The 16,066-nt window shown below is 34.2% G+C and overlaps 1 protein-coding gene across 3 annotated transcripts; it reads left to right on the forward strand.

The window, feature by feature from the left end:
• The first annotated feature begins 913 nt into the window (after positions 1–913).
• Positions 914–15,098, forward strand: LOC148609267 (uncharacterized). 3 transcript variants are annotated; one of them, XM_088541431.1, is made up of 5 exons: positions 914–982; positions 1,913–2,026; positions 12,468–13,028; positions 14,544–14,567; positions 14,917–15,098. In XM_088541431.1, exons 3-5 carry the CDS (start codon positions 12,707–12,709, stop codon positions 14,949–14,951), a joined length of 381 nt encoding a protein of 126 aa, XP_088397557.1. In that variant the 5' UTR covers positions 914–982; positions 1,913–2,026; positions 12,468–12,706; the 3' UTR covers positions 14,952–15,098. The 3 variants fall into 3 exon arrangements, with proteins under 3 accessions (XP_088397557.1, XP_088397559.1, XP_088397558.1); XM_088541433.1 differs by having other exon boundaries at positions 12,468–12,878; XM_088541432.1 differs by lacking the exon at positions 14,544–14,567.
• Positions 15,099–16,066: the final 968 nt, after the last annotated feature.

The following is a 16,066-nucleotide window of genomic DNA, read 5'->3' on the forward strand; positions in this document are numbered from 1 at the left end:
ATGTTTATACTGTAACTTGCCACACAGAAGGGGCAGAACCATTACAATAATTTAATCATAGCAAAAATATTAATTTATTACAGGTTTATGGTAATAACCGCTGTTAGTGACTCATAGTCCATCCATGGTAGTCTGGTAAGTAGCTATTTTGCTCGTCGTGAGATCTCATTGCTTATATAAATCACAGGCACTTGGGACCGGGAATGGCAGGATAATTTTTTTTCTCTAAAAAATATCATTAAATCATTTTATTTCCAGATTTGAGTTGTTATGTGTATTCTCTGACATGTCCGCTTGCTATTTAATATTTATGCTATGCCCAGTTTTCGGTTATATACATTAATGTTAAGGATAGTGCGTTGTTCCATCTGACTTGTGAATTAAGGTCTCTGTATAGCTCTCTGATTATCGTCCACTGGCCACCTTCTATTCCACTCAGGCAGACTTTTCGTAATAAACGTATTGTTGTTGTCTTTTGCCTCGGCGATGTTTCTGTAAGTATAACGCTGTAAAGGTGGGCAAAATTGCCTTAAATACATTTTTAAAGAGTTAGCATTTTCAATGGAAGTTTTGTCTTTATTTTTGATTTTCGCATTTTCATTACTGAACTAACTTATTAAAAAGTTTTATTCAAAATTATGTTTTTAGTGAAATTATATTTATGGATTTAAATTTGTAAATAAGTTTATTGTGTTAATTTGTATACATGGCATATTTGAATCCAGTAGTATTCTTTGGCAGGTAAAAGTTCCTTTTCTAATTAGTCGCCCGAGTCAAATAGAATATTTCTTATCCCGCACCCGGGCTTGTGTACTTCTTTGAAGGAATAATTTGTCTTACGAAAACATTGTAGCTCTGAGATAATCGATTTAACAGTGTCAAGCCTGATGAGATTCCTTTATAAGCCGTACACATTTTACTTTCCTCACTTGACTATGTGGGAGTAGTTGATGTGTATAGGTTGAACATTGTCTATTTTAAGGTTGGTAAAAATGTGACTATTTCGATTGTACTAGATTTTTGTTTAAGGTACTTTTCTTTTAAGTTTTGAGATAAAGCTTCCTTACTTTACATTTGAAGTTGGGAAGTATTATATTGAATTTAGGTCTTTGCAACATGTTTAATAAACAACACGAAAGCGTTGCTCAAAGTTCTGTCTGCTTGTATTTTTTATTTGTTTGTAATAATGTTAAAAGGAAAAGCTAAATTGATGTCTTATTTTGTATTTATATATTTTGGAAATTACTTGAACTGACTTGACTATGTGGAAGTAAAATGTGTATAGGTTGAACCATGTCTATTTCAAAGCCCCACTAAGATGTCTGTCCGCCGAGTCCGGTAGAAATTGCACAATTAAAATCAAGCGAGTTTCCCCACAAAAATTAAAAAAAAAAAAACCCAAAAAAAAAAACACGGAAATATCAGTTACACCCCCAGAAAAGAAATCCCCTCTGTAGTTGGCTTTGGTGTTGGAGGACAGTGCCTTCGCTTCTTATCAGTAACAATTTCTCCAAGATCTTCGATATTGTACTGCATGGAAACTAGTTTTTCTATAGGAATTTGGGTCGTGCACAGGTTTTCCTTTCCCTTTATAAATGGGTATTACGGTGCCTGTCTTGTAGTAGCCTGGAAGCTGGCCGCATTTTAGTATGTTGTTGATGACGTTAGTCAAATATTTATGACCAGGTCACCGCCATACTTCAGATTTTCAGTGGAGATACCTTCGTGATCTGGTGATTTACCGTAGATCTACTGGGTGCCAAGAATTTTTTTAAAGGGTAACATATTTAACACTGCATATTAATAATGAACATGTATATTTTAAATCTTCACCAGTCGTTCTGCAGAGTTTTACTGTTCCTGCTTACCAGTAATGAAAAGATTGTTTCTTCATATTTTAAACCAATTGTAGAATTTGTGTATGGAGACTCCAATAACAAGGGAGGAAATTATTTAGAGAAAAGAAGAAAAATCCCCGACTGGTGCTAACTCAGTATCGGAAGCAATATTGAGAGAGCAGCAGAGGGTGAGTATCATAAGGAGGACGTGTCCCAAATATTTGTTGAAACCCACCAAAGTATAAAAGCAGCATTGTGTCAAAGTATAAACAGGGGCGGATCCAGAAACTTAGAAAAGGAGGGATGTCAGCCGTGGTTCCTCATAAAAAAGAGGGTGCTAGGACATTGTCATTTTTTGTCAATTTTACACATGAAACAGACAATTGTTCCATGTATGGATATTTTGGAATCTAGAAAATTAAGTCACGGTTATTGTTTTACGATACACCCAATTGTCAGTTTGAATTGAAGAGACATTTCGATTGACTATTTTGTTCCAAACTTGTTAAAGTGGGAATTGTCCATTCATGTAAAGATAGCGAGATAACCTTCCAGTCTGTACGGCGAAGTATATTGATGATGTCGGGTATAAATCCTAATTGTTTTCTTGACGGTTCATTTACAATGAGGGACAGTCTTGCAAAAAGTTCTTTGATAAATTGTTATGATTAAGGCAACAGAGTTTCTGAAAAAATAACAACTTCCTTTTATCTGTCTGACTAATGATAGGATGAAGTCCAAGAATATTTTCACGCATATCAGAACGAGTATCACGTTTTAAAGGTAGAATGTCTTTTGCAATAAAGTGTTGGAACACATTCAACATTGACAAGTCTTTAGTTTTCAAATTAGTCCACATTTCGCAGCCATATAGTAACGACGGTAAGATAACAGAATAATAAAGTTATCATTACGTTTGGGCTAGTACCATCGGATGACATTCCTTGTAAAGCATAGTAGCAGTTTCTACCTTTACGACAAGAATTTGAAGTTCTGTAATCTGATTTGAGTTCAATACCTAAATTAGTTTGACTTTCGACCACAGGTACAATGTCTCCACCTATTTTCCATACGTGGTCTACAGGGGCAGGTCTTGTATTCAATGAAAAACGAACAATAGAAGACTTGTTTGCACTGAATCGGAATTGCCACTTCCTAGAATAAACGAAGCAGACATCCAGCATACGTTGGACAGTAGCCGGGTTATCACCGATTCAGGACATATCATCTGCTAGGGATGGAGCACAGCTAATAATGTTAATAATACCAGTATTAGGATTTGAATGTTCAATATCATACAATAAATCGTTAATAAAAACTAAGTACAACAAACCTGACAAAACCCCACCCTGTCTCACACCTTCAAATACTGTGAAAAAAAACGTGACTAGTGCTGGTTTACTACAATAGCACTATGAGTATCAACATGACAATCGTCGATGATTTGCCAAAATTGACCTTTGACTCTTAACTGACTAAGTTTATACATTAAACTCTTACACCATACTGTGTCGAATGCTTTCCTACTATCTAAAGGAAAGCAACATATACATTGTTCGACAATTCTAGATTATAATATAGAGTTTCATGCAAATTAAAGGAAGCCGTAAGGCAACTGAGACCCTTTTTTTGTAATCCTTGCTGCTGAGGGGTCGGAAAAATGTCGTTTTCAGATATTACACTTTCCATTCGTGACTCAATTATTTGTTCGAACAATTTGAGAGTGCATGATAATGAGCCTATTGGGCGATAACTATCCAGTGAGTTCTCGACTTTCCGTTTCCCTTGAATTGTATAACGGAACGAAAAGTCTGTTTTTCCAAGACTTCGGGATGTGTCCACAAGATACTACAGAATTAAATAAAAAAAACGCCAGAAATCGTATAACCGGACCCCTACCATAAATAAAATGTTCGTACTGAATACGGTCACACTCACCAGCTTTCTGACGCTTTAAGTCTTGATAAATTTGCTGACTTCGTCTACCGTTATAGCACCACCAGCCAATGTCCCGTTGTTTTCTAATGCCCAGTTTTTAAATTCAAGATAGGACGATTCTACTATATATGTCATAATTATCATTAATTGAGGTTTCATTATACAGGTCAGCAAAATATTCCATAAAGGAGTCAGCAACTTCTATCATAGAATTACTAACTTTGATATATTTGTACTTCGAGACTGTTTTTAAGTTTCACAAGTTTCCGGAAGAAGCGGATATCGCACTTGACCTTGTAATTATTTAACAACTCATCAGTTTTAGCTACACATATGGAACGCCTAAACTGTAGGAACATCTTTACATTATGTCGTTTTGACTTTACGCTCTTCCATTTCGTCTTTACGTTTTGCCGTTTTATGATTACGTTATGTCAACGTATATTTACGTCATGTGGATTTATCTTTACGCGCAGTGTTTTTTTTTGTCAAGGAAGTCTATTTATAGACTGAACTGACTTAGAGATCGTCGGCAACCAAATTACGTAACCAGGGTAGACATTTCAACATTTAACTAACAAAATAACACTCCGCGGGTTGTTCTCCTTGCAAAGTTTGCATTAAGATATCACTCCGCTGCCGATCATACTCCATGTCAAATATGTGATGTTTACTTTTCGTACGATATATGGGCGCATAACGATATTTAGGCTATTTAATACGTATAGAATTGCAAGATTTCAATGATTATATGATATTACCTATTTAAATTTTGACCCAGAGAGCTGGACTATTTTGTCAAATTGGCCCAAACATTCGCTCTCGCAGGGAGAAAAGCTCAATCGAGATTTGCCATTTTTTTCTCTCGATCTGACCCTTTTAATGAAGATATCGGGAGATTCTAATGACGGATTTTCGGAGCTGCAATGTGCACCTTTTGTGTAGTAAGTATAGATTACAGTGGCGGATCCAGGGGAGGGTGCATAAGGTTGACCCTCCTCCTTTTTATTGGAAAATTTCACGTGTGATTAATTTGATCCCAGGAATTTAACTTCTGTACATAAAATGCAATCACTGTGTACATATATATTAATTACTACATGTACATTTACATAAATAAAATAAATGGTAAAACATACATGTAGCAAACAATGAAGTATTTAAAATAGAAAATAAACAGAATTGTTAAATTATTACGATTTCAAAGCAGAGACATAAACAATGTCTCTGTTTCAACGGTAAGGATGAAATGAGGTCATGTGGCAAATTCATCACATTCAGTAGGTACCCGGTAATCTTGAACTATCAAAAAGGAGGGGTATCCAGTGAAATAAATAATGTCCTTGGGACGCGAGTGGATACATGAGCCATGACATTACACATACACTTCTACATGTTCCTAAAATCCAAACTTCCACACCGACCATAGACATTTATCGCATACCCTATATCATGCCCACAGATATACATCGCATACCCTATATCACACACCTAGACCTGTATCACATATTGTATATCACACCCATGGATATATCTCATACTGTATATCTAACCCCTAGACCTATATTGCATACCATATATCACACCCCAAGACCTATATTGCATTCTATGTCACACCTCTAAATCTATATTGCATTCGATATCACACCCCTAGACCTTTATTGTCTTCTGTATATCACCAGGCGCGTAGCTGCCGTTAGGCACAAAAGCTTTTGCCTGCACTTAATTTTGCCATTTTTTTTTTTAGATAAAATACATCCAGGAGAGGTATAAATGATGCGCTAAAACGCTATCTCCGCGGAGCTTCTAGGGGACGGGGGGCTTCGCCCCCCTGGACCCCCTGCCGTAATTTTGCCTACACTTCAATTTGGCCTCAGCTACGCGCCTGATCACACCCTAGACTTGTATCGCACACCCCTAGACCTACCAGTATACTGCATACTGTATATCACGCCCCTATAACCATTTCAAGTACCCTATATATCACACCCACAGACATATTGCATACCTTATATCACACGCCTAGACCTATATCACATACTGTATATCACACCCATAGACCTATATCGCATTCTCTAAATCACACCAATAGACCTGTATGGCATGCCCTATATCACACCCTCAGACATATATCATTAATCACACCTTGCACAGAACACAATCGAAGTACATTTTGTATAAATAAAATATAAGAAAGAATAAACATGACATGAAAATCTGTTTGATATGCAGTATCAACCCTCGACCTATATCACCCCGCGGGCGAGTGACCCTTGAGTTGTGTAATGAAATTTATTTATGGTCAGCTGTCAATTATACTGTTGTCAGTTGTGTTCAAAGTTAGACAAATTATATGACGCTTTTATCAGACAAATACATCGGTTGAATCCCTTTAATTTGTTACATTGATCATCGTGAGAGATTTAAAAATAGTTTTTTTCTTTATATAGTCATTGGAAGGCACAGTGTACGATTTTGAGGCAAGTTCACTGATACATTACGATGTACATGGTTGATGAGATGAAATTGTTAAAGTATGTACGTTTTGTATTTGGCAATTTCAATTGGTATTTAGTTATATTGTTAGCATACGATAATTTGGACTGGTTTATTTGACAGGGGGATAAACCCATCATTTCCAGTATAATGGTATGGTCTAGAATTTGTAAACACCCCTTTGCTGTTAATTAATTGATCCAGTCATATGGTTATTTCATGTTACCTGGGCTTATAAAAGGCGTTGCAAAACCTTTACTCAGAATTCAAAAACGTTTACAAGAACAGTTTTTGAAGGTTCAAATTCGATTCATAAGGATAACTGTCATGCTAACAATCAATCAAAATACAATCTACCCTTTACAATAGAGGAGATGTGTATAATAATTAGAAATAAAAAAGCGTCATCACCAGGTGACGACAGAATATCATATGAAATGTTTAAACATATGCCCGAAAATATGCTAAAATTGCTTTTAGATTTGATTAATAAAATTTGGAAAAGTGGTAAATTACCAGATTCATGGAAGCAAGCCAACATTATTCCTATTCCTAAGCCTAACAAAAATAAATCTGATCCAAAATCATGCCGTCCTATCTCTTTAACTTCTAATCTTTGTAAACTTATGGAAGGTATGGTTAATGAAAGACTCCAATTTCTTCTCGAAGAGAAAAATATAATTGAAGATACACAAAGCGGCTTTAGGCAGGGTCGGTCTATTCTAGACCATTTATTAACGCTCGAGGGTGATATCAAAAAGGCTAAAGTTAAAAAACAACATCTTTTAGCAGTTTTCCTAGACATTGAAAAGGCATTTGACCTAGTTTGGAAACCAGGATTGTTATATAAATGCAAATCATATGGCATCAATAGGCATATGTTTAACTTCGTAAGAGCTGATTTTCGTGGACATTCTTACATATACGATGTACTAGGTAAGTGTTAAAGGTATACATTATTTATTCATATACTTCGTATGCACACAGTTATTTAAAATTTTCAAAACTGGTGATAGGAATACTGTTTTTATTGTCAGTGTAGAACAGTGTAGTCATATTTCTTAGCAAAATTTGCAGTTAACATTTGTATGTCTGTGAACTAGAAATTTACACTGAAAACTACAAAAAATACATGTACTCTTAACTATGGTTACTTGCATATATAGTACAGTATCAATTAAAGATTTCATACATGAAATTATGATATTTGTAATATAGTAATACATGTATCTAATTTATTTTCTACTTTACGATGTGACATTAATTGCTCATAGATAAATCAACATTCAAGGATTGATCCATCAATTTTGAAATGGGGGTCCAAACATCATTATAAACCAGTAGGTAGCTAAAATCATACATGGAAGAAGCCCTAAAGCAATATCCTTAAGCAAGCTTTCCATTTTCTGTATTTAGAAGGTTTTTGTCTGGTAAATGAAATGACTTTAATTTATTGTTTTAAACTCATCACTTCAAACCACTTTTTATGATCTACCTGGTTATGAGGAGATGGTGTTTTAACAATGACAGGTGAAAAGTAACCTGTTCCATTCTTACTTACATGTATGTTATCTATTATTAATATTTATTGAAACAAAGGTGTGCTCATGAATCACACTATACATTTTTGTAAAGTTTATGTTATTTCAGATAGATTTGAATAATTTTACAGAAAGAAATGTTTATTTTTTTTCTTAATTAATACAGCTGATAGAGATATTAAAAGAATAAAATCTAAGAACACTGAAATATAGTAGATACAATATTAACGTTTTTAATGTAGGACAAAAACTATGAATAATGACAGAAATATTGTTTGCAAATTTTCAATCAACCAGTATTGATCACTGTGGGAGTATTGACCAGGTGGTTTCAAAACCAGTAAAAATCTGGTACTGTTATAACCACCCAACCCTTATTTTTGCCTGATTTGCACAAAATTATATGTAGATATAACAATATTTTCCAACAAGAGGAGGTTTCTCCATATCATGTGGTTAAAATACATGTATATTTTCATGAATTTACATTGTAACATTTTGCATATATCAGACACTGTTATGATTTTTCCTTGATTTCTTTTCAGTGGTTATCACTTAGAAGTTTCACTAGATGAAGTGAAAAGAAAGCAAAAGTAAAACAGGCCATTTCTGTGCTGGGACACTATTTAAGCATGAAATAATGTTCATGATTCTCAAGTGCTGGTACATGTATGTATAGCATGAAGCAGCTGTAAATGTATATTTCAACATCTCTTAATAAAAAAACTATAAAAAAACATGAAGCTGATTTCTTAGCATTTATATAATTGCAAAACATAAGAGTTACTTGTATTATAATCTTATAAATATTTGTGAAACAATCATGCAGAAAAAAGTGAAAGAAATGCACATACATTATTGAAATCAGACAGGTATAAAACACTCAGCAATAGTGATTCATCATAAAAAAGTGGTACTCATGGGTAATGGTTTCAATGGTAACTTTGTTTGTTTTGGAGAGAAAAAAAGATGGATTTATACTCAAGGTGCATCATATTCCCTGTATTAGCCACATCTCTATACCATTGACTTTCCAACTTAATTGTAATCTTAAATTGCTCAAATCTATGAGCTACAAAGTTGTTTTTAGTTCAATGATGTGCATAGTAATTTTTACAACAAGAGTTTTTATCCTTGTTTGAACTAAAAAATCCTAGAGAAAGGTAATCATTTATTGTAAATAGTGCACAGTTTCGACGAGTTAAATCCATAGCCTGATCTAGACAACGATGACAAGAACAAATTTTAGTTTAAATTTATTACAAAAAAAATCTACATCAAAGTGAGCACAAACAAGGAGAAGCTTTCTGCTCATTTTACCCTTGAGATTAGGCCTTTGTTCAACTTCCTCCAGCCTGCAGGATTCATTTCTACTACATGCATCTCCAAACCGAAATTTCAAGATGTGGATCCATTCTTACTTTGAAAATTCATCGAATATTGATAGTCAGTGATTCTCAGTGGAATTCATATTTTGTAAGAAATGGTGATTCAAGTGTTAGGAAATTTGAGGACATCAACGTACGTGTACAGCCAGGAATACCAAAAGCAATAATACAAAAAAAACAAAAGAAGATCCCAAAATATATATTGATAAACGGACTGTATAAATATATACAGCGTTAAAACAAATTCTTATTCTTTAAAAGGACTAAGTTTTGATCGGTTGATTTAGCTTACAATTTGGTTACATGAATATTTTTGATTACTTTGAGGTCTTCCTTGACTCAGTGCCTCAGCACTTTGATTTATCACGCGAGGTCATATCGTCTTAAATATGTGTCGATCTCTAATCCTAAATACTTTATGTGCATCTTTCTTTTCTTTAAGTGCAGTGATTTCAAATTTATGTAATGTGGACAAAAATGTCATGATGACGTATGACCCCGGGACTTTCCGATCGTGTGAACTTCAAATCGGACCTTAAAAGACAAATAGACGTCATAACGCGGATTAGAAAAGTGCTGAACGAAATAAATTTGGGTAGTCTTTACAGTTACTTCATTGAACAAGCCACGGTAATTTGACGTTTTAGTGGTGAAAAGTGTAAAATAAAATAAAGAAAAATCGCTATATATACTTACAATTTTCTTGATTTTTATATTTTTTTTTTTACCACTAAAACGTCAAATTACTGTGAACAAGCGGTCCTGTTTTACACAGGTTTTGAAAGGGGGTACATAGATTTACGAAGTATCAATGTGCAGCAAAATTCTAACAGCCAAAACTGTAATGAAAGGTTAGTCATAATCAACATACTCAAACACCATACCCACCCATACTCGGTTCAAACTATAATCAACTTCCACAAAAACAAAAGTGATGTCAGATAAACATTCCTGAATGGTATACAAATAATATGTCGGACGAGATAACCCCCATGCATTCTTCTCCACTCATCAAACAAAATATGATTTCCAGCTACCCTTATATCTAACATTTACAATTCATTTTGTCGCAAAAAAAAAGCATTTTTTGTATTTTTGGCTACTTTTTTTATACTTTGTTGAAGCAAAAAGCATTTTTAGCTCACCTAGCCAAAGACCATGTAAGCTATTGCCATCACTTGGCGTCCGTCGCCGTCCGTTAACAATGTTACAAAACTCTTCTCCTCTAAAAAAAACTTAATTACAACCAAACTTGGTATGAATGGTCCTTTGGATATCCTGCAAGGAACTGATGTGGGAATTTTTGTTTCGTCGAAAAACATGGCCGTCGGAACTAAAGATAGAAAATAGGGATCATACCGTAGTTTTTCGCATAGATCTCCAAAGCCGTTAGGTTAAGCCACATGTTGACAGGCTTCAAGTGTTTTACATGTTTAGATCTATCTGTGGTCAAATTTTGTAATCTGTTAAGCCATGTTGGAGTTATTGACTTTTTTCGACGTTTCTTTTGCTGTTTTTAATGTTAACCTTATTTCTTTCCAAAATCTTCTCTGACACTACTTGACCCATTGGAACCAAACTTGGTATGAATGTTCCTTGTAGTATCTTGCATAGAAACGATGTGGGGATTTTTGATTTGTTGAAAAAAATGGCCGCCGTCACTGAAAGTAGAAAACACAGGGGTCAGACAGTAGTTTTTTGTATATATCTCCAAAACCGTTAGGTTAAGCAAAATATTCTTTTTATTGCTGAAGTGATCCTTGTTATAAGGCTTACTAAAGTTGTTGGACTGCTCCTGTAGAATTATCGATGTATTCAACATATATCCTTATTTCAGGCGACACATAAAGAAAAGAAAGATGCACATAAAGTATTTAGAGATCGACACAACGTAAAGATGAAACGACCTCGCGTAATAAAAAAAATCCACTGCACGTAAAGATAAATCCACATAACGTAAATATATGTTGACATAACGTAATCATAAACGACAGAACGTAAAGACCAAATGGAAGAACGTAAAGACAAAACGACATAATGTAAAGATGTTCCTACATAACATAAAACCAAAATAAACCACGTGTTATTATAAAACCACAGCAAGTAATATAAAATTGACAACACATAAACATATATAGAATGTGTGGACACATTTTGTTCTTATGGTCTATAATTGGCGGCATGAGATGCAATAATTGCAAAGTCCCAGTACACTACATACAACTCTATTTACATCTGGTGAAAGTATATGTACAGTTTGGAAGTCAGGGACAGACTCCTCGATTAAACAAGACAAAACTTATTCTGTACATGTATTTTGACAGAGGATCATAAAACACATAAAAACATTCCGAATTTTTAGGTTTTAAATCAATTAGCGATAATTCCGATATTGACAAATATGCTTGGGGCGGTTTCTCAGCTCCGTAACAATCATAAAGATTAACAGGGGATTAAAGAACAATTCGGGAACCAAAGTCAATTACAAATAAATAAATGTCAATCAATAATATAGATACTATAGATACGGAGAAAATCTGAAAACGATCAAATAAACAATGTCCAGCACTTCTGTTTTCATTATAATGGTCCAGCGGGGTCCGGCTGTCCGTTTTCTCTTGGTTGTAAATACTTAATATGGAGTAGACATTGCCTATATCAGCGAGCACCGTAAGCTTTACCACACATGTATTGTCTGTGCGAGACTCGTAAAAAAATTTCGGGTTTTTGCGAAATTGAGAGCATTTATGTGAAATTTTAGATTTCTGCAGATTAAATGATGACAAAATGAGTGCCCAATATGCATTTGAGGGTCACGACATAACGTTTTGATGTGAAAAAGCTAAGAGGAGGCAAATACGCTGTGTTTACATTTAATTTTCAGGAATAATTGAGAAAACGATACAGTTTTACCACTAAATACAAGGGACTGTTGTTAGATTGATCAGTGTAGCACCGAATGTTCATTTTTTAGATTGATCAGTATAGCACCGAATGCTCATATTGCCATATTGATAGATGAAATTGTCATTTATATCACAGCAATTTACTATAGCAATCCACTCTCTTTTTTTTTTTATAGGAAATGACCGCAAATTAACAAATACGGGCGTTAGAAAAACCGTGAATCCGGCGTTGGAACCGCAAAACCTGCGTTAGGGGTTAGATTCGGTGAAAATGATATTAAAATGTCATTTAGTTTCAATAAGCAATTAGTCTAATTTTGTCGTAGGAAAGTTCGTTTTTTTTAAAGTTTTATGTTTCAGGTATTTCCTAATCAGCCAAATATATCATCCGTAGTGATCTCCACCCAAAAGAGTTCAAATAATTGGTAACATTAATTTAAATGGTCCGCATATTATGTGTATTGCGTCAAAAAACTACGGTGGCAAAGTTTATTTTAGGAATAACAGACTGTATTGACTGCTCGTTTAAAATCCAACTGTAATATCCAGTGTAATTATACAAATAGTTTATCACTATTGAACCATGAAAATCAATACCAATGCTGAAACATACAGTTATTAGGGTCAAAATGGAATTAGAAGGGAAAATCATATCTGTTTCGGGCGGAGAGATCTCCTATTGTACTTTTGTGAACAAGACCAAGTCCACCGTTACTGTAAACTGGTTCAACTATGAAGGGAAGCTTGTTAGATACAGCCAATTAAAGCCAGGTGAGACATACGGCTCTAAAACATTTGTTGGTCATCCTTGGGCTTGCATAAATGTGCAAACAAACAAGACGATGTTTACTGGAGGAGATTACGTTTTCTATCCGAAGGCTAGCACAAGTCATGTGACCGTCTCTATTGAGGAACCTAGAGGTAAGTGTCAAAGATCTGATATCGTTACTGGCGGTTCTGTTACAAATTAAGAGGAAAATATGGTGAACCAAGAGGTTCATAAATATTTTTATTTGCATATGCTGTATGTAGCATATGCTATAATTTGTAGCATGTACATTGCATTTTTACAGCTTACGCTTGATCTCGGTTCTATTGCATTTACGTGCCTCGAGGTTCATTAAAAAAGTGGCATACATTCTGTATTAAATATATGATATGCTGTACTTTATGTACCATATGCTGTTTTTCATAGTTTAAGTTGTATTTGTATGTAGCATATGCATCTAGTTTTATGTGTACCGTAAGTATCAAATATAATTTTGTTGCATATGAGGCAAAACAAGATGACTGTGTTATGAATGCTCATTAAAGAGGCTGCGTGCGAGTCGGTCTGTTCATAAGAATATTCAATATAGCAATAATAAAAGCGCTCTAATAGTTCAATGTTAGCTTTGTAACAAATTATTCTCTATGGGAGGATCAAAGTATAATTAACATTAACTAACATATTCAAATCATTTAGGAATGTGCATTAGAATAAACAAAGAAGTACATATGCTTTACAATATATTTGAATCTTTCAGTACGCTAGGAAATAAAACATGGCCCTATTGAAATATATAGTATATGCTAAACTAGCACCATATGCTTTAAAATTAATTTTGAAGGAAACAGCATTTTACAGTAGAAAATAGAGCAAATGCTTTAACATACAACATATGCTACAATATTGTAGCATATACTACATTATTTGCAGCATATGCTTCCATTTTTACAACATATGGAAATAAAAATACTTTTGAACCTCAAAGTACACCATAGCAAAGTGTTAATAATGCAGGATATTGCTAAAAGTGGTCAGATAGACAACTATGAATTGAACAAAGCTCTCCTGATAATTGAAAAAAAAATTTCTCATAAAACATGATTTCCAACTATGAGGCTCGCACCTAGCTCTGATCGGCAGGTTATTATTTGCGGAAGCCCTAACATAAAACATGGACTTTTAGTTGCTATGGTTACTCTATAGACTGGACAATTTGCAATAAATATTTCAAATCATGTATCATGATGTTCACGACCAATATGGAATATATGTTAAAAAGAAAACGAAAACGTTTAGTTTTAAAAACGACGGAAAACCTTGACGTTGACTTTCACTTGTATAGTTTTTTCATTAATTAAATATGTAAATGTAAACATCCTTTTATGTTGATGGTAAATATGTGGATATGAAACATATGTTTTCGTGCGTACTTAAAGTCATATAAAAACATATGTCTCACTTTTGTTCGGGTGTATATACATACAGTAAAAAATTTGGGCGAGTACTATAATCGCTTAGCAACAGCGACTAACTTAATCAAACCAGTCATGTTTCACAGAGAAAAGTCGAAATTACATGTAGCTTTGCTCTTGTGCATTTTTAGCTGCCTTTATTTCGTCATCATAACACTGCCATTTTGTTTTTTTCCTTTTTGTTTTTTTTTGTAGGAATGGTATCAACAAGCGCAAAAGGTGGGTTTTTTTCTTGGTCATACTTTTCTTCCGAAGATTTTTTTGTGTTTTACATGTATAAAATTTGTGGGCACAAACTCTCCTATTTCATACAATAATTTTGAAAATATTAGTATTGTAAATGCAGACAAACAGTTTCATGTAGAAATAACTGGTGTGTTTAGAAGTGTTTGACCTGAGTAATACTAGTATATTATTCAACAGCAAAAAACAATCAGAAAATAAAACACAACAAAAACAGTTTATTAAAACAGAAAGGATATCAAAAGGTAAAAAAAAAGCACACTAGTAATTTTATGTGGAAAGAAATGGAAACAACGAAATAAATATTGATAAATATTTTTTGCAGCACCTAAATGGGTACGTAAAACATTGGAAAAGTGAGCTGCAGTTCATGGACACGTGACACGGGGACATGGATAAAGTAAAACCAAGAGCTCTTCGATCGAGGCGTATTTCTTTACCAAGCTTTACTAAGTCTTATTTTCGACCTATGGACCATATAAAAACCATAATAAATTGTATGTTTTATGTGTAGTTGTTCGATCTCTCAGCCATGAGAATTCTTATTTTTATTGTTTGTGTGTACGGATGAATGTACAGCATTGTGTATGTTGTTATTTCTCTGTTTTGTTACAAGTTATTGAAAAGTAAAGAACAAAACATCTCCTTTTCGGTTTAGAACAATTTTTCAGTCAAGAAAAAAATTCTCATTCTTGTGTAAAATTGACAAAAACTGGTAAACAATGTCCAAGCTCCCCCTTTTTCTGAGGAACCCCGGTTGGCACCCCCTTTTCAGTGTCAGCATCTGCTCCTGAACTATGAGTATTGTTTGTTTGCAATTGTTTTTTTAAAAATAAATTTCTTGCTTTGTATTTGGTTCTGATACTGTTGTTGAGAGGTTACTGCTTAAAACGTGTACAGCATACCGAAATTTGCACTCTTTTGTATTTGGGTCGAGACCTCTGCTGGTGGGCCAAAGGTCCTCGGGAGTATTCACCCGCCAATAGTCAGATTTGCATGACACCATTTACCTAAGTCTGCAGTATCAGCGGCGTAGCCGGAAATTTAAGATGTGTAAGCGAGGGTCTGAGCATAATTTTCAAATTCGAATAACATTTTTTTCATTAAGGTAACAGCTTTGACCATCCATTTTAAAACTTTTTAAGTGTTTAGAGGAATGAGTATAAGTTAAAAGAAGCACAGCCAGCTTTGATTTTGTTCTTTTTATCTCGGTTTTTCTTTCTATTTTTTTTTCTTTTTGTTTTTTGATTGTTTTGTTTTTTGTTTGTTAACCGTCTTTAATGGAACCGACATAACACAAGCATAAAGAAACCTTTTGGACGGTAGAAACATCAGTAGTTTCATCTACAATTATGCTAAAGCTAAAACAGTTTGCAGAATTACACTCATCGACGATCTGCTGTCGTAACTGTTGACCACAAGTGTGAATTAACTCATTTTGTATCTGGTTTGATAGATATCTAGCGTTTGGGGGA

This window comes from Perna viridis, chromosome 8 (genome assembly GCF_037379345.1).
Source record: "Perna viridis isolate PV_CMFRI_1.1 ecotype Kerala chromosome 8, ASM3737934v1, whole genome shotgun sequence".
In the NCBI taxonomy this organism is placed as follows: domain Eukaryota; kingdom Metazoa; phylum Mollusca; class Bivalvia; order Mytilida; family Mytilidae; genus Perna; species Perna viridis.

Bases quoted from the DNA above. Each gene is read 5' to 3' on its own strand.
- LOC148609267 (XM_088541431.1), top strand. From the start codon at position 12,707: ATGCTGAAACATACAGTTATTAGGGTCAAAATGGAATTAGAAGGGAAA. The intron at 13,029-14,543 runs GTAAGTGTCAAA...TTTTTTTTGTAG, and splicing joins CTCTATTGAGGAACCTAGAG to GAATGGTATCAACAAGCGCA. The intron at 14,568-14,916 runs GTGGGTTTTTTT...TATTTTTTGCAG, and splicing joins GGTATCAACAAGCGCAAAAG to CACCTAAATGGGTACGTAAA.